Below are 24,203 nucleotides of genomic sequence, written 5' to 3'. Positions count from 1 at the left end.
TGAACCCTGCATCTTTTCTCGCTGTCTAAAGTATAAATACGCTTGTAAACTTATAGAGTTCAGAGTTCCTTTGAGAACCCTCCTTGTGATCACTTGTACAGCTTTAAATAAACCAAGATGGCTCTGTCAATTCTGATACAACCACAACGCGAAGTTTTATTTCTTCCTCAATTTGGGGCCGTGACTCTGATAGGGACGCCTGGAGTGATTGGTTGAGATATGGACTGATGCCCCGGCACCAAACTAAGGTAAGTGACCTTTTGAAATCTCTATTGGGTCTTTTCAGTGAGAGACTGCCTGTGTGTCTGCCTGTTCGCTGCTTGAGGCTTACCCTATCCAACCCTTTTGTTGCCAGAATGGTCAGACCCACTATGTAAGTAGGAACTGTGAGTAGAAAAGAGTTTGAAATTGTGTTGCTGTTGTCAGTGAATGTGTTTCCCCGTGTGAATTGAGTTAAGTTCTGTAAAGAACTATGAGGTCTTTCTGAAGCTAGGAGTGGAAACCTTGTGCAGCCGCCCCCAGGACGCCATACTTGTTCTGCCTGCTCTTCGAAAGCAAGGGTGCAAGGTGGAAACTCTTGGACTGAAGGAGATCAGGGTTGCGTGACAAATTTTCCCTACCCCCACTTTCATGAATGAGCTGTGTCTAACAGTGAGTAACTGCATTGTGTGCTGTTTCTGCGGAGTCTTGTCTTTGGACACTAGCCACAGCATTCCTGTGCCACTAGCAAATCTCACGACCTGACCGGACATCCTCAATAAGCCTCTCCTGTGTGAAAGACCTGTGTGAGTTGAGCTTAAAGACATGGGGAGCAGAGGGACTAAAGACATACCGGCCCCGCCAAAAGGGACTCCAGCATTGTACATGTACACACACTATGGCCATAAAAGTTGTAAGTTTCTAGACAAATGGAATTGGTATACCAGAGATGATTCTAGCTTGCAGTTTCCCCTGGAGGGAACATTTGATTTAAGTAAAATCATTCATCTTTGTGGAGCCCTTGAGTCAAGAGGCAGTAAAATGCCACAGACTCAGTGGGACACATTTTTTGATTGGTATGCAGAAGCTTCCAAAAGACATCAAGAATCTCAAGTTCGGAGCCTTAAGGGCTCCCAAGAAAAACTAAAATTTCAGATAAAGGCATTAAAACAGAAAAATGCACCAATAGGGGATCCCCCATCAACAGCACCATCAGCACCAACACAACTTTATCCACAATTGACTGAGAATGAATCTGTAGAAGACATAATTGATTTTTTTAGTGTGCTACCCCCATACCAGGCACAATTTGAACCCGAGGAAGTTCATAGTAACCAAATAGATACTTTCTGCAGAATCAGCCCACCCCATCAGGAAACCATCACTCAACAACCATCATCTGCCCTCGGGGCATGCCCGCGGCCACCGGAGACATGGCATCTGTCTCCTGAAGCCTCAACCTCCTCTTATTTAAGGTTCGGCACCCGATATGGTCCAGTCCCACCTTTAAAAGTGAAAAAGACTCATCTTATGCCTTTACGCCAACCCCAGGGCAGGGTCCAAATGGGGAAACTACAGTCACAGTCCATGCCCCCTGGACATCTCCTAAACCTTGTTAAGCAATTCCCCAATATCAGGGAAGAACCCCAGAAGTTTAGAGATGAATTGGGAACTGTAATCAATTGTTATGAACCAACATGGGTGGATTTAAACCAATTAATGAGAAGTGTTCTGCCCTCTGAGGTCCATAACCACCTCATCAAATAGGCTAATTGGCCTCCTCAAGACCCCTGTATGGGAGGTCGCTTAGTAGGTGCCTGAGAACGCCTTCTTGAGGCCGTGCTTAAAATCTGCCCCAGGAAAACTGACTGAGCCAAAATAAATAACTGTAAGCAAAATAAAGGAGAATCCCTAGCAGACTACATGGATCGCTTGAAACTTGCACTTGAAAGACTTCTGGCATTGAAGATGCAGCTGAAACTGCCCCAGAAGCAGTTGCCGCCGCTTTTGTCCAAGGTCTTCTTTCTAAAGTCCAGGAACAGCTGTATACAATTGTTGTAGGTTGGCTAACTAAGACGCTTACAGAACTAGTCACCATTGCTAATCATTGTACAGTTTGCCAAGAAAAGAAAAAGGAATCCATGGAAACTAAGCTAATGTCTTTACAAATACAGACTTTAGACAGAGGTAGAAGCCGAGGTTTCCATCGAGGACAATTCAGAGGCAGGGGACATGGTCGTGGGATGGGACGAGGAGAATTTCAGTCCCAAAATAATGACAGTTGTCATTATTGTGGCCAACCAGGACACTGGAAGGCTCAATGTCCTTACCAGCCTGGCCGGCCGGGGATGACATTTGACCCACCACCACCTCCTCTCACTCAATTCTCCATCCCGAATCAAGGAGCCTCCTGTTAGGACAGCCTGAGGAATGATAACATCATCACAGCCCCGCTTCTCTCACTTAATCAAGAGGATCCCTTTGTTTATGGTTTAATAAATGGCACTCCTACAAAATGTTTAGTAGACACCAGCACAAGTCGCTCTACTCTCCGAGCTGAAGAATTTTCTATAACTCCCCTCTCCTCTGCTGTTGTAAACGCTGTAGGAATTTCAAATCAGATAGTTCCTCATCCTGTTTCCCAACCCTTACATGTTTTTCTTGGTCCTGTTTCTGATCAACATAGTTTCATAGTTGGTAGGTGCCTTTCTCCTCAGTCCTTGTTCTCCTGTTAATTTGTTAGGCAGAGATTTGCTTTGTAAATTTGGCTGTACTATTTATTGTTCTCCTAATGGTGTTTATTTAGATGTTCCCTGTGTTAATGGCTGTACTTGCTACCCTAGCTAGCTCACCTCCTGAGCCCGAGTCCCCTAATCTTTCTGTGTTACAAGAGGAAATCATAAAGGCTGTCCCTCTGTTTCTCTGGTCCCAACATCCTAATGAAGTAGGGCAAATCCATACTGCCCAGTCTGTAAAAATTAGATTAAATCCAGCTAAGCCGTTACCTAAAGTTGCTCAATACCCTTTATGCCCAGAAGCCGAAGAAGGGATACACCCTGTTATAACGGCCCTTTTGAAGCAAGGTATCATTGTCCCGATTACAGAGCAAAGAGGATTTGCCACTACAGAGCGAAGATGTACCCCAATGACACCACTATGCCCTTCGGGAAAGGAAAAAGGCCTCTACCTAGTTCCTGGTTCCGGAGGCGGGGTTGGTTAGTCATGACCTGGGTACTTCTCAGTCTTTCCTATTGGATCATCTTATATGAACTTAAAGACTCACCAGTCAAAAGAAACTTTGTAAATCAGACTAGGCTTCAAAACAGGTCAAAAAGATCACTCCCACACTGGCATGCTCACCAAAACACTTTTCTTCAACTGTCTTATCAATATGCAAAGGATTTAAATTTTCTAAATGTTGGGTATGTTCCCACTTGCCTCCTAGTACAATGACAGGGGTGCCCATGATTGCTTTATCCCTTAATTGGACCGGCTTTTGTGATATGTATGACCCACAGCACAACTACAGTGGGTGTTAAGGATTTTGGTCAAATCAGGCCTTTTCCCAACATCTTCCTCCCTCTTCTGATCCTGCTCCATTTGCACGTATCCAGTTAGCTAGAAAAGCTCCCGGATTTTTGTGTTACAAATATAATGGTACCAGATGGGTAGGAACTAGTACCTGTAATTATACTATTGATTGTTCTTCAATGAACAATAATGTGCGCCTTGAAATTAAGGGATACGGAAAGATAACTTTTAACAGCACAGGCACCAACCATCATTTTAAATAGTACTCATGCTCAAAACAAGAAATGGGTGGCATATAATGGAACTTATTATATTTGCGGAGATCATGCATATTTTTGGTTGCCTGGCAACTGGTCAGGATCATGTTATATTGGACATATTACACAAGCTATTTGACATCTGTCTTCCCTTCCTTCCAGAGCAGTTACAAAAAAAAAGAGAAATCACTGAAGAACGATTTGGTGCTATGATGTTTCCAATGTATGGTGTGGCCAGGACCATTAAAGAAATAAGACTGTTAGCTAATATATTAGAACAAGTAAGTAATGATACTGCAGATTCTTTAGACCAACTGTCCCAAGCGCTGTGAACCATTGTTTTGCAAAATCTTATGGCTCTAGACTTCACTTTAGCCAGTAAAGGAGGAGTCTGTGCTTTAATAGGTAAGGAATGTTGTACTTATATTCCCGATAACTCAGAAGAAATTCAGGTTTTGACTGCACATATTCAGAAAGAAACAGCCAAATTGCACGAGTCAGACAGTTGGAATTTAAGTTCTTGGTTCAGCTCCATTTTTAGTTCCTTGGGCTCTACAGTTATTCATGGTCTGTTCATACTGTTTGTTATTTTTTTTGGAGTATGCCTAGTATTTATGCTAATACGATGCTGCTTAAGTTGTGCTGCTAAGCAAATGCAAAATAGCTTGTTAACCTCTGTGCAAAGAAACAAAGTGTATAATATGTATGTTAAAATAGCGTAAGGTAAAGAGAAAGAAAAATTAGAAGTTAAAAGGCTCATGGCTATAAATATCTAACATGTTGGGCCAAAAAAAGGCCCAAAAGGGGGGAATGCGGAAATAAGTTTAATCAGGTCTCTTACTTGACAAAGAAGAGAGACAGAGAGAGAGAAAGAGAAGAGAAAAAGATGCTGATGCTATGTTTTCAAAATGTTCTAAGATAAGGAAAAACCTTCATGCCTTGTTTTGTCTTGATATATTAATCTCTGTGTGCAGATGTTAACCTCCTCCTTTCCGGGAACCAGAAACTGATAGCTGTTCCCAAAACACAATGTGTTTGCTGAATAAGCAAACTGCCTACGTGTGACAAACAAATGATCAACTTCTTCCTGTTTCTTCAAGGTTGTGTCTGAACCCTGCATCTTTTCTCGCTGTCTAAAGTATAAATATGCTTATAAACTTATAGAGATCAGAGTTCCTTTGAGAACCCTCCTTGTGATCACTTGTACAGCTCTAAATAAACCAAGATGGCTCTGTCAATTCTGATACAACCACAACGCGAAGTTTGATTTCTTCCACAGGAAGGTATACAACTAACCAGTCAGCTGTCCTTGAGAAATCCTGGAGTCAGGCAGGGCTGTTAAAGGAATCATGCTGATGCTCAAGTAATAAAAAAAAATAAGTACCCTTGCTCTTACTTTCTGTAGGGTTGTACAACTGGATTTAGAAACATGCTTCATACATGTATGTGATCATTGGAAAAATAGTTTGTGTGAACATGAGGGTTCATTCAGGATATGTTACACAAAGAATATCAAACAGAGTGCTCTTTACGGATGACAATTTCAATAACAAGACAAATTTCACTGGAACTTCAGAATTTTAATATTTTTATAGTAGTAAGTTATTTAAAGACAAGTCTATTCCTTATTTGAAACTAGTTATAACTGTTTTACATCATTAAATCAAAGTGCTTTACAAAAGGAGGTCAGTATCATTATTCCCATTTCACAGATAGGGAAACTGAGGCACAGAGTACTATCATGACGCACCCAAAGCCATCTCACAGGCTAGTGGCAGAACTTACAATAGAAACTGGGTATCCTGGGTCTTAGGCCACTGCCTTTCCTGTTCATTGCTACAGACAAGTTTGTATACAGATACAAATATTAGCTTATTACAACTCATTTAAAGTGTTGGCCAAGCAAGAGTTTTCACTCTCAAAATTGGACAAATTTAACGTATTCCCTTTAAAAAGCATTGGTATTTGACTAAATTATTTAGACCAGGGGCACTAGACATCCAGCCTGTAAGGGGAAGAGGCAGGGATTCTGGCAGTGGGGCGAGCAGCAGCAATCTCCATGGCTCCCTGAACTGAGACAGTAGCAAGGAGTAACATCACCATTGCTTGCCCTGCCACTGAAATCATGGGTACAGTGGGGACTTGTTTTGGCAGAGGTGTGAGGCAAGTGATGGCAATGCTAACCCCTTTGCCTGCCTGAGCCAACACTGTGACTCAGGTAGCTATAGGGTTAAATGCCACTGCCACTTGTCTCATCCCTGGAGGTGGATCTGGATTTTGCCCATGAGTCCAAGTGGAAGAACTTGATATCCCCAGCAACAACGGTTTATACTTTGGATTTTGCCGAGTACAATTTTACCAAAAGCGTCTATGTCAAATTTAAGAATTCCTTAGTAGAAATCAAGTTTCACAGTTAAAGGCCTGGGACAGAATATTTCTTTAAAACATTAAAAAACCCAAATGACCAAGTCATCCATTCAGATCTTTATAGTGGGTGTACAGAAAAAAGGATAATTTAAAACTGCCAAGCTAATCACATGGACTTGTAAGACTACAAAAGCAAATTAATTTCAATCCTTTGTCTCTTCAGCCCAAGGAGAAGAGAGGGAGCAACTAATGGCCTTTCAGTGCGACTTCCATTCTTTATTGCTTGAATATGATCAACTGGCTTTGAAGAAAATCTCCAAGGCCTCTTTAGAAGTCTACTGATCAAGGTATGGAAGAGAAGCTTAAGTCCAAGAGAGAGAAGAGAGAGGAACCGCAATCTCCAGACTGGCTGCAGGACTGCATTGACTAGGGGAATTTTGAAAACACATGATAGATCTGTTGCCCTAATTATATCATCAAGTTATTCTCCCTCAAATAATTCCATGTTTCATCAGGCCAAATCCACATTTTTCATATTATAGCAGAAAAAAGCAAGAATTACATATTTTAAACAGTGTTGCCATTTTTATTTAAAAGGCCGATGTTCTATACAATAAGGCTTTCTCCTCACAGTTTGGAGCCAAGCTGGGACACCAATTTTTCCAATCTTAGTGCTAATGACATGTTTCCTTTAATCTTCAGTTTTCCTGACATAAAAGCCATGGTTGGCTTTAACTTGCCTACAAAGAAGGGAATAAAAATATCAGCATGAAAAACGTATGCAAATCCTCTCTCCACAAAAACATCCCCCCTCTCCCTACACATCAATAACAACATTTACAAAAACTGAAGTCTACCAAAGCTGTTGAGAGCTCCCTTTAATGTATCTAGGTGATTTTTGGCCATGGTAAGAAGGTCAAATTATGCTGCTCTTTGATTAAATGTTTTCCGCTCTCTGGGGCCAATTTAGCAACAGGTTCAGTACGTGTGCAAAATTAATAAAACCTGATTCAGCAGAGCACTTAAACAATATTTGTTTTGGGGAGTTTTCCTTCATCCACCCATTTCTATAGTGTTTTTTTGGTGGAATTTATAACTATGACTGATTTATTTAAATAATGGACAACTCTGCAAATGATTCATTTACACTTCTCTTCTGTTTTGAAGATATGCTAGGATCAAACTAACATTTAAATTTTTTTCCTCTTCCAAACAAGCTCAACATTGTCCCCACAGAAACACACATGCTTGCAAGTCTGCATCCAGCCTATGATTCCAAAAAAGCTCAGCAGAACCAAGTTTTCAATCAACGAAACTAACTTATAGGCAAGTGCTGAAACACTTGATGTAAGCGCATCTGAACAAGCAATCATTTGTGTATTTTCTGGATGTAGTATATTCTGCAAGCCTTAAGTGTACACAATTCAGAGAGATTATTTAAACAAGAGAGGCACAAACAAAGATCAATAGGTCAGTTGGCTCTTTCTGAAACATCTAAAGGGTTGGGAAGGAAAAGGAAGACTTGTAAGTAGATGTTAAAATAATGGTAGTTCCACCCTTTATATATTCTCAGTTCAGTAGTATAAAGGTCAGGAAAGATTTGGGGAGTAATATTGTACTTAGCCACCAAAACCCAAAGACTTCTAGTCACGTATCTACAATGAAAGGAACCTCTAATGATCAGTGAATCACAGAAATAACTCTAGCTACTACCCACCTGTGAACATTTTCACAAAGTCATTGCTGGACATGCTCATAATTACATCAGCTTTCACAGGAGGCTCTCCAGACCCTGTGTTCCCACCTTTGTTTTTAAGATCAATGTACCAAGTTCCTCCCTCTTCACCTACATAGAAGGCAATGGAAACAAGTTACAGCACATTAGGTAAGAGTCACACTGTCTGCAAGATGAGCATTCATGTCAGTGTGGAAAAAGATAGCAGTTTTGATAGCAGTTTTCATAAACTGCTAAGTTTTTTTTAAACAGTTTTGTGTTGCATAAACTAAGAAGTTCCACATCCTCCTCCATCACATGGAAGATGTCAAGCACAAGTCATCATTTTTCACTGCACCTTTGGATAAGCCATGAAAACACAAAATGAATTTTACTGTAAGCTTATGCATATTGGGATTCAACAAAAGAACCTCCTCCTTACCGGATAACTCAAATAGAAAGACACCTTGGGTGGATTTTACAACATCTTCATTAATTATTCCCTCAATAATTTTAAATGTTTCTGCAACAGACCCCGAAGGCTTAGCTGTACTTGTTTCTAAGCTAATCTGGCTCCCCTCCGGTCCTGTATGCTTGGCTCCATCTGCTTTCTTCTCCTCTCTGAATCCTGAGGAAGCACCTAAAAATGTACAAAGTGCTAAGTACATGCTTTATTATACTTTATCTCTAGAAATCTGCTTAGACAAGTATATATAATGTATTTTAAAACACCAGCAATGTTCTAGATCATGGGCAGTCAACCTCTGATCTACGAGCAAGATCCAGACCACAGAGCCATGTCATCCAGCCCATGGGGCTCCCTACAGGTCCAGAAATTTGGTGGTGGGGAAAGGCGGCAGTATTAATTGCAACTCCCCTGCTACCAAATTTCTAGACCTCTGAGGAGGCTCCAAGGGCCAGGTAACATAGTCCTGTACTTAAGATCAGGCTGACGCACAGCCAGATCTGGGTGTGTAGTGATAGGCTGGGACATGGCTGGATTCAGTGTGCAGGATTGGGCTGATGTGCAGCTGGATCTGGAGCACAGGGTTTATATCCATGGCCCAACCCCACCTGCTGACTCTGCAGGGGATGCATTCTGCAGACTGACCCTGTGCCTCTCATCCAGCCCCTGGGGCCAGCACCACTGCTCCAGATGTTAAGACTGGCAGCTGATCAAGTCTAGGCTTACTGTATTTCCAGTTCCAAAAAAAGAGGACACCTGTTGCGCGTGTGGGGGAGGGTAGTATACGATTGTGAGGGGCAGTGATGACAATGCCCTGGCCCTGCCCATTCCATTGTCCCTCACTCCCAAGCCACAGCCCTCCCAGTCCTGCTGCTGTCCCTCACTCCTAACTTGCAATGCTCTGCCCCACACTCCGGACCCACAGTTGGCTCCCTGCCCCTCCCCTCCAAGCTGCAGCCCCCTGCTCCCTTTGTTTCCTGGCTGCCCACCCCTGCAATCTTTTTCCCCCACAGTGGGCTGCAGTGTACAACCCAGCCCCCTCCATAAGTTGCAGTCCCATACCCCATGGTGATCAGATGCTGCTGCAAGAGAAATAGGTAAAAAGATGCAGGTGTTAGGATCCTGGGGGTGCCTTCTCTGCTGTGGCAAAGAAACTAAACTGAACTTGGCAGGTGCTGGGACCCTGCAAACATCTCTTCTGCCTCCCCTACCCTGCTGCTGCTCAGGGGCCCAGGCACCTCCCTCTCCCTCCCACCCTCCACTCCCTCCAGACAGCTGAGCTGCTGAAATCCGGGACATTTGATCGAATTTAAAAAACCCACCCTGGAGAGAGATTGGAGGATCCAAAAAGAGGACAAGTCAGGGAAAACCCTGAGGTATGGTAACCCTAATCAAACTGATTTCCTCAAATCCATAGACTTTGCTAATTTAGAATTGAGGTGAGGAAAAAGTACATCGTTGGTCAGAGTATAATACTCAGAAGAAAGCTAAGTAACAGTGGCAGTGATTCTTTGGTCAGTCATGTTCCTTTCATATTCACCTCCCAATTCCTTCAATATGCATACACACATTCACAAAAGAGAAAGTTGGACATTTAACTGAATTTGTTATTGACCTCTGGTCTTTTCACAAGTGATTATAACCTCTTTCATACAATTTCACATCAATGATTTGAAAGTGTGCAACATGTTTCTATTGAGTTAATTATTTAGAAGATATCAGTAGATCCACTATCCTACCACACTGATTGTCAACTTTGATTAGAAGATGTGTATGAGTTTTAACCTTAGGTTGTGTAGTTTGTCAAAAAACATTTAAAAGATTGGTTCTGAAATTGTGGGTAAAATGACCAAAATAGCTCAGAATATCCTAGCAAGTGATTACTTCTTACATGCTGTTAATAATAAAATGTTTGTGTTTTTAAAAAAAAATTGATATGAGACTGAAACCTGTAGTTTAAATTGACTTGACCAACCGCAGTTACATTGTCTATAACAGAGCCAGGGAAAGAACCCATCTCATCTAGGACCCAGGACACAACATTAATCACAAGACCATTCTGTAGAACAAATGATACCTAATCATAACTTTAAAGACTGTACAAGTCACGTGTGTGTTGGTGCTTCATGAAAGGAGATGTAGAAGAGAAACCACATTTAGCACACAGCATATATAAATGCAGTTTTGGGTTAATCTTTCAAAGACTTACACCACAGTCTCTCAGAGATTTGATTCTGCTAGAGGACAGACATCAGTTTTATTCTAAGCTCAGCCAGAGGTGACCTTTTAAGTCAATGTCTCAGCTCCCTAGTTAGAGGTGAAGATACATGAAGGTGAGTTGTAAGCAAGTCCTTGCTTAATGAGAGGTTTGTGAACCATGCAATTATCACAGTGGAAGAGGACATTCTCTCAGGCTTCTTGTTCAGTACATTCTCCTAAACCAAATAGTGTTCTGGAGTACAAAAGTAGTTACTGATATGTCTCATCCTTTCTTCCTCCTGTACGATACACCTGCCCACATTGTCATGGCTGAATTTGGGCACTTTTATCTTCCATTAACTAGAATGGCAGTTTTCCAAGAGAAGGGATATACAGTAACATTTTCCCAAATGGGATTTTAAATTCAGAAGAAGGAAGTTTACACCTACATTAATTTGGACATTGAAGGATGCTAAACTTTTTAATATAAAAAGGGAACAAATTAACCAACAGGGACTGCATATGACTTCTGAAAAGTACACTTTTTATATTAAAATCTTTTTCTAGGAACACTTGGTGATGACCATAATACCCTCAAAAAATTGTAAGGTAGGCCCTCAAAGAGTACTTTTAACTTTTCCTTTTTAAATGACTTTACTGTTTTTGTACCACATTGGTTTGAAGGTCCTGTGCAAGGCAAAATTCTTTTCCTTACCCTAATAAGGGGAAGCCTCTCCCAGTGCCTTCAAAAATAACACATACCAACTGAGAAACAAGCTTTTACTGAGTAGTTTAAATCGAGACCAAATTCTTGAGAAGAGATGCAATAATCTTGATTTTTCAATTTCATCCTTGGAAATTATGTTCAATTGAGTGAATTCAACATGTTTAATACATTTCTTACCCTGGGCTTCCATTTTCATAGCTTGAGTATCAAGATCTTCATCTAAAAAATAATCTGGTATCACTGGGTGACCTGAAATTCCAAAATAAATTCAAAATGAGTTAGCAAGGGTGAAGGGCAAAAAATCAGATCTCTATCACAGTTGAATAGAATCTAGGAAAAATATAACTTTAGGGACACAGAAGTCAATAAAGCAAAGTAAAGCTATATACCTGGTATATTTTTTTCAGAAAGATTTGGTTAGTCTTGCACCACTTTAGAAAGGACAAAAACCAGAACTGGAGCATTATAAAGTTGAGAGGGAAACTCCCACATTAGAAGTATGAAAAATGGCAGAAAACAAGTTGTCACTGGCTGATAAAAATGACATTGCTTAAGTGATACAAAGACATTTTTCTTTGGTTAACTTATGTTTAACTTGGCAGAAGTTTTATGGGTAGAGGTCTAGCAGGACTGGAGCCACTGTTTCCAAGAAGGCAAATTCAAAAGAAGACAACCAGGCAATGGGCCCAACTTAACATCTCTGGTCATAGCAAAAGACTAGGCTATAATCATCATTATAGATTAACTACCTATATCCCAGACCTCCCATACTGAGTTTATTTCTTTTCTTAAAATCTGTTTACCTGGTGCAACTGCATATACATCAAAATTCTTGATTCCTTCTTTTTTTAATAGATGCTCATCAATAACGAAGTTTCCCGTGAAACTTTTTGGTTTTGTTAAAATACAATATGCAGCATCTGCAACAATATCAGTTTTTCTGCACTGCTTCTCCACTCCAGGTCCTCCCAGCATATCCATTGCAGCTGTATATATGGCTAGAATGTTTAAGGGGGGAAAAAATACGAAGGTCAATAACAAGGGTTTAACATTCCTTTCCATGAAATGAGCATGCAAAAAAAAAACAAACGCTGCACTGAGGAATAAAGAATAACAAAACCAACAACTCACTTTGGATTGAGGTCATAGGTTAATAACAAGGGAACTGGAAGGGGACACCAAGCAGAGGACAATGGCCAGCACCCACTACTCCCTGAATGAGTCAAGGGAGCCTGTAGATGCTGACCAGTGAAATTCTGCCCAGAGACATGAATGGAGGAGTGACGGGAAGACAGCTCCACACACCTGGTTTTCCTCTGGCTGGAGCCTCTTTCCTAGTTTTATAGATGGCCAGTTTGGCCAGAACGAGAGGTCCCGGGGCTTCACTGGGCTGCAGACGGGAGGTGCATAACAAAAAAAGGTGTGGGGAGAAGTGCAGCCAAAACCTCAGCATGAAGTTCTGGAGGAGTCAGAAGAAGGACTGCAACCTGGAGCACTTGAGGTAGGTGTGGACCAGGGTCTCCCTCCATTGGCAAGAGGGGCAAGTGTCAGGGGTGTCCGTAAAGCACACCAGATGCACACCCATGGCAATGGTTCCATGGAGGAACCACCAGCTACGGTCCCAGGTGGCTCGTGGGACCAAGGTGGAATGCAGACTTGTTCACTGGGGATCCTTGCCCCCGCCCTCACCCTAGGGTGTCCCAAGGGGTGGAACGCAAGGACAGGATGAATTGTGCAGAACATGTGCATGTAGAGCTGGCAGTGGTGGGCTGTTCAAAAGTAGGCCAGCTTGATATACCCCAGCCTGCTGTGCAGCCTGCCAAGGTAGCAGCCCCACAACCAGCTCTGGAGGACTGGGGCATACCAGGGAACAGGAACTGCCCTTGAGCAGGACTTGGTTGATGTAGGTGAGGATAGTGAGTGGCAGGGCAATTTTTACCTCATGGAGTAAGCAGTGGGGAGCATTCAGTGTGGGCAGCTCCATGCACTGGACCAGTGCAGAGGGATCCACCCACACCCACCTGGTATAGTCCAGGAGGTCTCCAATATGAGTGATGCTGGCCAAAACCACCCTCCATTGCACCTAGGGCACCTCCGTCACTGGCACCACCAGCTGGGGTGGGGGGGTGGGGGGGGGGGGGCAGCAGGGTCTCAGTGTGGAGGTCGGCGCCCTGGGTGGCCATGTGTGGGGACCTGGAAGTAGAGGCCAGCCTCCAGGCCTTGAGGAAGCCCTGGTAAAAATCCAGCAGCTCCTCCAGGTCTTGCTTGGGGAGACTTTGCAAATAGAAGAGCTACTGGTCATACTGGAAACCTGAGGTGGCAAAGGAAGGTGCAGCCAATCATTTACCAAATCACCTGGCTACTGGTACTGTACAGGAGCCTTTACAGGGCCTAAGGCAGAAGCTGAGGATTGGGCTGCAGGGGAAGACCAGGCCCTGGCTGTCATCCTGCAAGGAGAGGCTCAGGACACCTGTAGAAACCCAGTGCCACCCAGCCAGAACCCCAGCACCCACCTCTGGAGACTGGCCAGAAGCTCAAAAGGCATGGCCAGGTTGTTGAAGACCAGAACATGGACAGGACCTTGGTTGATGACCAGCACCTTCCCACAAAGAGAGACACTGTAGCAGGCCCACCCATGCCTGCAGCCGCTCAGACACCGACCTCTTGCTGGTGCCAGTTTTCTGGTAGGGAGAGGTAACTGGGAGACAAGCAGACCCCTAGATAGAGCAGTAAGCTCGCACTCCATTGGATGCTCTGGAGTGCAGGTGGGAGCAATCCCACCTGCCACCCATCAATCACCATCATGCCAGAGCTCTTGACCCTGGCAGAGAGACTGACTGGCAGGCCTCCACCTACACCAGGTCACCCGGGTCCTGGACAACGAGGAACATATCATTGATGTATGCTGACAGGACCAGCCTCATGGCTGGCTTCTCGAGCACTAGCCCCATCACCCACTCGTGCAGGAGGCAGAGGAATGGCTCAAGCTCAATGACAGAGCTGGCTTGACAGTGGACAACCTTGACACACTCCCTGCCTGAACAGGATGAAGTCCATTAGCATCTAATTGAGCTTGACTATATGGAGGTGTACAGCACCTGGAGAAACTGCATGAAGCAGGAGCCAAAGCCAAATGCCTTCAGCATGCCTGTGAGGAGCCCTGTCAAATGCCTTCTCCTGATAAAGGGACAGGAGGGAGAATGACAGACCATCCATGCAAGCAAGCTGAAGGAGGTCCTACACCAGATACAGACTATTGAAGATGGAGCACCCTGGAACTGTGTATGTCTGATTGGAGTGAATCACATCCACCTACATGGACCTCAGACACAGCAAGATGGCTTTTGCTATGATCTTATAGTCCAGACAGAGAAGCCAGTTCCTCAAGTCACAGGCATCCCCCATTTTGGGCAGCAGGATCAGGACAGCCATCTTGCATGACAGGAGGAGCTCCCCATCCCCTTTGGATTCAGGCCAGCCCATGGTAAGGTCCAGGCCAAGGCTGTCCCAGGAAGTGCAGTAGAACTCTTATGGTCAGCCCAGTGATGCCTTTGTTAGCAGGCATCAGGCAAAGGGTGTCTGAGAGCCTGGCCAGGGCACGAAGAGCTTCCAGCTGGTCCCGGTCACCCATGCTGACCTGCAGCAATCCCTCCCACAGGACCTGGCAGGCATTGGCATCAGTCAGACACAACAAGAAAAGCTCTGTGTAGAAAGTCCTAGCCCTTTTCTTGCAGCTCACCTGGATCTGTGAGAGAGTGCCATCCTTCGCCAGGAGGCAATGTACTTAGATTCGTAGATTGTAGGGCCAGATGGGACCTCGGAAGATCATCGGGTCCAGCCCCCTGCACCAAGCAGGAAAGACAACTGGGGTCAGGTGACCCCAGCAAGGTGACTGCCCAGTCTCCTCTTGAAGATTTCCAGGGTAGGCGATTGCACCACCTCTGGTACATCCTTCTCCAGGGCACAGAAGAAGTGGGAGCTGCAGTCTATCTCCTGAAGGAGTTAAGACATGTGAGCAGACATATGGCACTGAAGGTGCAGTGGCTGTCCAGAGCTCAGAACTCGTCTTGCCTCTCCTGACACTCTCCATAGCAGGATGGGTTTTCTGGGTCAGCGGCCAGGCTCTTCAGCTCCAGCACTTCCCTCTCAAGCTGCTCTCTAGTGGAACTCCCAGAAGGTGGCCACAAAGCCCACATCCTCCAGCAGGTTGTTGTTAAAGTGCCAGTAGGTTGGCCCTGGACACTTGGACTGCAGTGTAATCCAAGCGTATACAAGCAGTCATAAACATTAGGGCTGGAAGAGACCTCAGAAGATCATTAGGTCCAGCCCCCTGCCCCAAGGGCAGGAAGTCAGCTAGGGTCAAAGGATCACAGCAAGTTAATCATTCAAACGCTTCTTAAAAGGAGTCCAGAGCAGGTGCTTGCACCACTTCTGGAAGGAGTCTATTTCAGGCCTTGGGGACTTGGACAGTAAAGAAGTTTTTCCTTATGTCTAGCCTAAAACGGTCTTGGAGGAGTTTGTGACCACTGGACCTCGTCATTCCTTGGGGCACTCTGGTGAACTGGAGTTCTCCCAGATCCTGATGCACACCCCTGATGTATTTATAGGCTGCCACCAGGTCACCACTGAGCCTGTGCTTTTCCAGGCTGAAGAGTCCCATGGCTCTCAGCCTATCTTCAAAAGGCCTATTTTCTTGTCCGCTGATAATGCACATGGGCCTCCTCTGGACTCTCTCAAGCTTCTCACATCCTTCTTGAATTGTGGAGTCCAGAATTGGATGCAGTACTCCAGCTGCGGCCCCACCAGTGCCAAGTACAGTGGGGGGATGACATCCTGAGATTAACTTGAGAAGCATCTATGGATGCAAGCCAGAGTTTGGTTTGCTTTACCAGCTGTGATATCACATTGGTGGCTCATGTTCATCTTGTGGTCAGTCATGACCCCCAAGTCTCTTCTGACCATGGTGCTAGCAAGCGTAGTACTGCTGAGCCTATAAGCATGCTGCAGGGTTTTTTTCCCCAAGGTGGAGTACTTTGCATTTGCCAGTATTGAATGTCGTCAGGTTTATATCTGCCCACTTTTTGAGCCTATCCAAGTCAGCCTGGATCACCAGCCTATCCTCAGGTGTGGGCGCTCTACCCCAAAGTTTAATGTCATCGGCAAACTTGGTCAGTCCACTTCTGACACCAGTATCCACATTGTTGATAAAGACGTTAAAGAGAACAGGTCCAAGTTCGGAGCCTTGGGGGACACCACTGGTCATGGAGTGCCATGATGATTCACTTTCATTGACCACCACTTTTTGGATCTGGCCTCGACTTACAACTTTGAGTTATAGCAAACGGCATTTATGACCTTTATAAATTTATACGGTTTCAAGGTTCTGACAGGTTTCGACTTTATGATGCTTGACACAGCTGCGTCCAGCTGGTAAGTCCCTTGTAGTGGAGGGGGAAGAGGGGAGGGAAGAGGTGTGGCAGGGTAGATCAATGCCCCCACAGCAAGGGAGGGATTGGGACTGGGGCAAGCACTGTCCAGCTGGGACAGGGGGGTGCAGGGAGGGGGTGGGGCGGGTGAGGCCAGGGCTGCACCACACTGTGTTTCGTGGCGGGTGGAGGGGGCTATGGGGGGCCTACGGCAAATTTTAGGGTGGCTGCAGCCCCCCCATAGCCTCTGCCCTAGCTCTCCCCCTCCACCCTGCCTCACCCCGATCTGGAGGCACACTTCCACCCCCATGCACTGCCGCTGCTCACTCCACCAAGGCGAGGTGGAGGGGCATGGGATGAAGCCACTGCTCATCCAGGAGGCACAGGGAGGCCAGGGCGGCTCCCGCTGCTGCGTGCCACTGTACTAGGTAGTGGTCACTAAAGGGGCCCAGCCTAGTGCCAGAGGCATGGGCTTGGGCTGCATTTAGCCTGGACATGAAGGTTCAGTCCCACAAGGACTGGCGTGCCTGCTGCTCCTCCACCCTGACATAGGTTAAGGTGGTGGTGTCGGGGTGGTGGGCATGCAGTGGGGTCCAGGGTGAGCTGCACCTTCTTTCTGGAGCACCACGTACTCTCTAGGAATTGTAAAAGTCTTGTAAAAGGTCTGAAAGATAGCCAAGTATCCTGCATCCTAAGGGTTCAGGAAGAAGCTAACCTGATACAACAGAAGAATGGGAAGTACAACAGAAGACCAGCCTGGCTAGACAGTAAGGAGTTGAAACTAAAAAAGAAATCTTACTAAAAGTAGAATCTTGGTCATACTACTAGGGAAGAGTAAGAGTATTGCAACCATATGAGGATAAAAATCAGGAAGACCAAGGCACAATTTGAGATGCAAATAGCAAGAACATAAAAGGCAGTGGCAAGGGATTCTACAAGTATATGAAAAGTAAGTGGAAAACCAAAGAAGTCACAGGTCCCTTACAGAGAGCACAAAGCAATCTAGTTAAGGATAATGTATGAGAAGGCCAAAGATAATGCCATTTTTTATTTCATTCTAAATGAATCAAGTCAACTACCAGATGATGAGCACAGTGGGCAGCAGAGGCAGGGAGAGAGAAACAACCTAGAACAGTGGAAGAACAGTTTAGGGATTACTTAGAGAAGTTATATACTTTCAAATTGGCAGGGCTAGGTAGGATATACCAGAAGTACTGAAATAATTGCCCCAGGTAATTTCAGAGCCATTGGCTATCCTTTTTAACAGCTTGTGGAGATTAAATGGGTGTTCACCAGGATCTGAGGGAATGTCTGTTCACCAGAGCACCCCAAGGGATGACAAGATCAAATGGTCACAAACTCCTTGGTGACCGTTTCAGGCTGGACATAAGGAAGAACTTCTTTACTGTCCAAGCCCCCAAGGTCTGGAATAGACTGCCACCGGAGGTGGTTCGAGCACCTACTTTGAACGCCTTCAAGACACATTTGAATGTTTATCTTCCTGGGATCCTATGATCCCTGCTGACTTCCTGCCCCTGGGGCAGGGGGCTGGACTCGACCCTCCGGGGTCCCTTCCAGCCCGAATGTCTATGAAATCTATGGAGTGAGGTCCTGGTTAACTGGAAAAGGACAAATACAGCACCCATTTTTAAAATAGGGAAGAAGTAGGATCCAGGGCCTGACCTTAATACCTTCAATAGATGGAATTTAGATTGGAGATTGTGAGGAAAGAGAAGAGCCACAGGGAAGTAAGATTACCTCACCAGAATTGCAAGTAGCTGTCCCAGCCCTGAGGCCGCAAAGAACTATGCAAGGCTCATTCTCCACCTGATGTTTCTGGAGGGGAGGGGGAGTCAGCTGGAACTCTAAGATTAAAAGAGACCTGAAGCAGGCAGAATGGGGACTGCTAACTCAGCCAGAGTCCAAGCCCCCAAGAGACAAGTGAAGGTGCAGAGAGAGCAGCTAAGATCGGGACTCAGAGAGGCAGCTTTGTGGAGGAAGTTGCCAGAGAAGAAAACCTGGAAGCAGCAGCCCTCAGGGAAACTGAAACTGTAGCAGGGCAGTCCAAAGGTACCATAAAGACAGGATTATAAGGGCAGGAGAAGTCCAAGTTTGTTTTCATTTCTCCTTTTCTTTGGAGTGAGAGAGGAGTACTCCCAGAGACAACAGGATAGCATGTTTGCAACTATCTTGACAACAGGCCAGTAAAAAAACTGGTTAAAATTCATGTCAGGTCTGTGCATTGCTCCAAGCCTGGTGAAGGACAACCTGGCTCAGCGGGGCTATTAATTGGTCAGATCTAGAGATATACAAAGTGTTTAGGCTGCTCCGAGGCAGACTGTATGGACTGCTGAATTAACACCCGGTGGAATGGGTGAGGGTGTAGGGGTTGGTGCAGCCCTCACTACACTGAGGCAGACATCAAAACCAAAAAACATCAAAGCCCGCACATCCTGGCATTTTATTTTTCTCCCTTAACAACAAGTCGTGGCAGGCAAGATTGTGGACGTGCGGGAGAGTCCATCAAGACGTCGTGATGGGCTTCGGCCAACTGGCTGAAGTGATAAAACTGTCTCAGCGTAGAAAATGGAGTGATAAAAAAAGAAAAAAACTGCTCAAACAAGGGGCTGGACTTTGGGCGAGAGCCCTCCTTAGGACTGAGATTAAGAATTTACATGAGTATGAGGGTGGCTAAGCATTGGAACAGGTTACTTAAAGAAGTTGTGGAATCTCCATCCCTGAAAATTTTCAAAAGCAAGTTAGAGAGACACTTGGCTTGGATGGTGGATATTTCAAAAAGTCATCTTACTTCCATTTGAACTTTAACTTGGAAAAAACTATTTCCCTATGCACATCTTCCCTCTTGTGGCAAGAAAGCCTATAGAGCTGATTAGTACCCCTAATTTGTATTTAGTGGAAAACTTCTTCATAAATACAAATGGAGATGAATGGCGTAATTTCCTGGTTCTTTTCTCCTTCTCAAAAGATCAGCAAATGATTTGCCCTTTTCCACTCTTGAAACCCAACCATTTTCCATAAGCTCTTAACAATAATGGCTAATGGCTCAGATATCTTTTCCCACTAGTTTTGCAAGTATCAAGTTATGAGCCCGTGCTTCATCTTCCTTTCACTTTAAAGTCCTTATAAATCTTTTCCTATATCTCCTCCTAGTTGTGATATATTTTTTGGCTTAGCCGTTCTGATTTTCCCTAAATGCTTGTGCTTTTCTTCCATGCTCATCCTTAACAATGGTTCCTTACTTTTTTGATTTTGTATGTCTTTAAAGTGCTCCTGATGCAATCATACGGATCTCTTATTTATTCTTTTTGTTTGAGAGAATGTTGATTTTCTCCACAGATAGTAAGAAGTCTGATTAAACCGAAGTCAAGAGTTAAAAAATAATTTGCTTCCATTTTAGTGAAGTGGTAAGCTATGGGGAATGACGTTAATCAAACATATTCACATGAAAGTGGATTTGTTAAGCAATTTCCAGTGTTTTAGATGCCACAAAACTAAATGATTCTTTTATGTTAGGGCACAAACATATTAAATTCATTATCTTTGTATTTTGAGTATAAGCATTTCGAAACAGCTTTATTCAAGAGATTTTTAACCTGCTTGCCTCTCTTTCATGTTCCAAGGCACAACAATGGTTTTCAGAGGCAGACAAATTTAACAATATTCAGAAAGCTGTGCCTTATAGTTCTGCTGCTTTTAAAGTAAATTAGGGAAGATGGGCTCATTACTACAAGAAGCTCATTATTTTAGAGAAAAAGTTTAATTATCTTTTGAAAAATATTGCCCTGCAACCTGCAGAAGGCACTTCACAAATAATACAAGTTAATATTGTTGTTCTGGCATCATTTGTAAATGGAATCCCGAGGTTCTATGCAATTCTGTATGTGACAAATTAGCTGCATTTTTAACACCCTTCTGTGTGCCCAAAAAGTAATCTAAATTACGTATTGTACCACGTAAAATATTTTAACAATGTCAGTGACATTCCAATGCATCACTAAAAAGTAGAACATAACCAAAGCAAACGTATATGTAAAATTGCCTTCTCTGAAGCTGATGTGCTCCAGCTCCTAGGCAAGGTCAGGAACGCCTCTGCCCAACTTTTGTTTTCCCAGGAAACTGATAAAATACACGGGCCTTCCCTTGAATGGCAGACAGCACCAAAGTACAATATAGCACCTATCAAGGTAGGCAGGTCTCAGGAGATTCAGAAGGCTTTAGAACAGGGGTGGGAAAAATCTGGCCCATGGACCAGATTCAGCCTGTGGTGAGTCTTTGTCCAGCCCACAGCAGGTCCCTTGGTCCCCAGGCACAGTCCAGCTGTGGCGCATCCTGCCATCCTGTGGGCACGCAGTGGGGCTGGGGCAGCTCCGCAGCTGGACTGCTTTTTTAGGAAGCCAGGGGGGCAGATGGCTCCTTCCAGCTGCCGCTGCCCCCAGCCCCGCAGTACTGGCAGGGACCCGTGTGAGCAACCCTGACCCTGTGCACCCCACACCTGCTCCAGACTCGCCCACCAAGGATCAGCAGCAGCAATGCAGGACAAACCGCTGCTCAGTGACGGGCAAAGCGGCCTCTCCCACTGCCGGCAGTTCCCTGCTGCAGCCACACAGAGCCCGCACCACGTCAAGCTGCCCTGCATCTGTTCTGTGCTGCCACCACTGCCTGCCTTGTGGGGTAGCCCAGAGGAGGTGACGACAGCTGTGTAGACAGCTGCCTAAAAAGGCTGTCCAGCTGCAGAGCCACCCCAGCCCCCAGGGCCTGCAAGATAAACCATGGGCAGGCAGTGTGGGGCAGGCCAGGTTGGGGCTGTGTGCAGGTTCCGGTTGATCTTCTCCCATGGGGGTGAGTCCAGAGCAGGTGCAGGGCAGGGCTGGGGCTACGCATTGTTGGCAGTGATGGGAAGTGGCTGCAGGATGCATAGGCTCTGGACCATTGCAGGGCAGGGGCTCACTGGCCTTAGGACGGTGCGTGCGGGGAATCCCATGAACACCCCACAATATCCACAAACCCTCCCCTGAAAACCTCACAACCAAAACCGTCCCCCACACACAATCACACACCCCAGAAACATTGCGGCCACCCATACTCTTCCCCACACACACCAGTGTGCCTCGGGGGAGAGGGTGGAGCTCCACTCACTGCTACGCACATTGCCCCCCACATGCACCCTCTCCCCTCCACACACTCCACAAACCCCATCCCCACACACCCACATATCCCCACAAACACTCACCCCACAAACCCCACCATATCCACACCCCCCCCATAAACCCATTCCCGCACCCCTCCAGGCTCCCCTACAATATACAAGAGTAAGATCTCGTTTTGAGCGATTATGCAATCACCTTTATATACACCACACAAACCAGGACAAAAATATATATTTTTAATAATCTTAAAAAATGCTATTGTCAATATTTTATTTTTAGTATATAATTTGTTGGGTTTTTTTTCCAGTTCCAAGATGGCAAACCCCCTTCCCCAACAGAGTACTCCGGGAGGTAAGGGGAGGGACTTCTGGTGGCAAAAGTCAGGGGTTAGGGGGAGGGACTCCCAGTCCTAAGATGGTGACCAGGTGGCGGGGACCTGTCAAGGGGCAGGGCTACCCTTGCGGCTTGTGACAGCTCGTCAAAACCCATTAAGCAGCCCTCTCCCCAAAGTAACTCCCTGTCCCTACTTTAGAATGAGTAACTCCCCACCCCTGCAGCAGTGTGTGTATAAGGTACACAGACAATTTAATGTCCCCTGGGGAGGAAAGTTACTAAGAATGTGATTTTCCATCTTCTTTAAAAAAACTGAATTGAACACAGCTACAACATCACTTCAACACTACCAAAAGAGTGAAATGACAGTCACACAAAAGGGATGGCCACAAAAATCCTTTAACAAGTTTACATACCAGTTCCATAGATATCTGAATATAGTGCGAATGGACAGTGAAGTATTGTGTGAGAAGGCAAAAGAACTATCTCCATTCCAATCCCACTTCTTAAACGGCCTCCTTGATGGGATTGCCCAAATTGGTCAATTCATAGATGCAGGGAAGCTTTAGTCATGTTGGACTGTAATTACTCATACACAAAAGACCTAGATAAATAAAGCCTCCATGGCATGCAAAGTATGACAAAGAAAATCCTAGCTTAAAGAGTCTGAAGCTGAGGGCCTCCAGAAGTGAGCTCCAGGCTCCATTCTAGATGCTACCAAGACAGACTCGAGAACCATTCAGACCCCCAAGTTCCAGAAGAAGCTTTGGTACTATCCTAACAGGAATGATCTTTTATTTAAGTGAAATGAAAATAAGAGCTTAGAATAGTGGAAAAGGGAAGTTATCTTTCCTGAATCTGCTTTAAAATCAAAATGTAGAAGAGACCAGAATCAGCAAGGGTAACATCTCTGGGGAGGATGATTCTTCCCTCAGCCACAGGGAATAAATAAAGTCTTTTTATTCAATACTGTAAGAGGGGAAAAAGTAATGACTTGAAACTGCAGTTTACCCTGCCACATCTACCATACTTTGTTCTCTTATGAGAGAAATAACATGATCACTCTGGGGTTCCATCTCTTTTATTTCGTATCCTTTTAACTCAAAACATACCTTTAGACTTTGGAAACTGCACACTTTTCATTAAGAATTGTGTTTAACCAAGTTAGCTACTGTCATGTGGTCTAAGCTTACTACAAAAAATTGCAGTATTAAGCAGAAAAATCCTCGCATGAAAACATGGACCCACAAGTTGTCTTTCAAGATCTGTTCCAAAGAAGCCTGACAGGACCAGATGCCATCTGTGGCACCTATGCTTTGGTTAAAACAGAGGACCTCAGCCTCCAACACTGTGCCATGTGGAAAACTTACCATTCTCATATTTACAAACACAATTTAAACTATAAAATTAGAAAAATTATTTCAACCGCTTATCGTCTTAATGGCAGTTGATCAGAGCGCTCTTAGGATGCAGGGCGCGAGAGAGATTTGCAGCCACACCTTTCTGAGCTTGCCTGGTTCACAGATATAACATCAAAGATGTAAATTGACAGCAAAATGTGTTTCTTTTGTAGCATTTCTATCGACAGAGCCTTCTGCGTTTTGTCTGGCTGAAGTTTAAAGATTTTTTTTTATTTCCTAGTATTTTTTGCAGTACACGATTTGAAGCTTTTAAAATACACTTTTGAAACAGATGGAAATGTTACTTAGTTCCTTCATAATGGAAAAGCATGCACAACATGTGTAATGACTGCTTTCATGTGTTTACTTTCATTCTAAGATAGTACCAAAGGCTTTTTTCAAGCTGAAATTAGAAGTAATTTCTTTTTTTTTTTTTTTAATTATTATTAATTTTATGTATTCCAGGCCAAACTAGCCAAAACAAATTCCAAATCCGAGAACCCAGAACCATAAGAGGCCCTACTACTGGCAAACATCCTCCATCCCCATCTGGAGCTTCATATGTTTCCAAAACTTTTGGCAGGCATCCTACTTGCAGGATGCTCCCCGAGTTTTGCTTGCCCTTAGCCGTAAGGC

At 44.6% G+C, this 24,203-nt stretch overlaps 1 protein-coding gene and 1 long non-coding RNA gene across 5 annotated transcripts in view; one reads left to right on the top strand and one right to left on the bottom strand.

The window, feature by feature from the left end:
• Positions 1 to 6,496, top strand: part of LOC112551980 — a 36,403-nt gene extending 29,907 nt beyond the window's left edge. The window contains exons 3-5 of one of the 2 annotated variants that reach the window (XR_003096341.1): positions 102 to 248; positions 3,930 to 4,048; positions 6,358 to 6,496. This is a non-coding gene — a long non-coding RNA (uncharacterized LOC112551980). Of the gene's footprint in view, positions 1 to 57; positions 249 to 3,929; positions 4,049 to 6,357 lie in introns of those variants that run through there. The other variant, XR_003096340.1, reaches the window with a different exon arrangement.
• Positions 5,327 to 24,203, bottom strand: part of HSDL2 (hydroxysteroid dehydrogenase like 2) — a 41,766-nt gene continuing 22,889 nt past the window's right edge. For all 3 annotated transcript variants that reach the window (XM_006034124.3, XM_025216065.1, XM_025216066.1), the window contains 5 exons: positions 12,044 to 12,238; positions 11,418 to 11,489; positions 8,291 to 8,488; positions 7,852 to 7,980; positions 5,327 to 6,874 (listed from right to left, as the gene is read on the bottom strand). In XM_006034124.3, coding sequence (XP_006034186.1) covers positions 6,762 to 6,874; positions 7,852 to 7,980; positions 8,291 to 8,488; positions 11,418 to 11,489; positions 12,044 to 12,238 — 707 coding nt within the window. In that variant the 3' untranslated portion in view covers positions 5,327 to 6,761. The remainder of the gene's footprint in view (positions 6,875 to 7,851; positions 7,981 to 8,290; positions 8,489 to 11,417; positions 11,490 to 12,043; positions 12,239 to 24,203) is intronic.

The sequence above is a fragment of the Alligator sinensis genome, unplaced genomic scaffold (assembly GCF_000455745.1).
Source record: "Alligator sinensis unplaced genomic scaffold, ASM45574v1 scaffold371_2, whole genome shotgun sequence".
NCBI classification, from domain to species: domain Eukaryota; kingdom Metazoa; phylum Chordata; order Crocodylia; family Alligatoridae; genus Alligator; species Alligator sinensis.
Note: the sequence above shows the minus strand (reverse complement) of the source record. Positions and strands in the feature narration are given on the sequence as shown.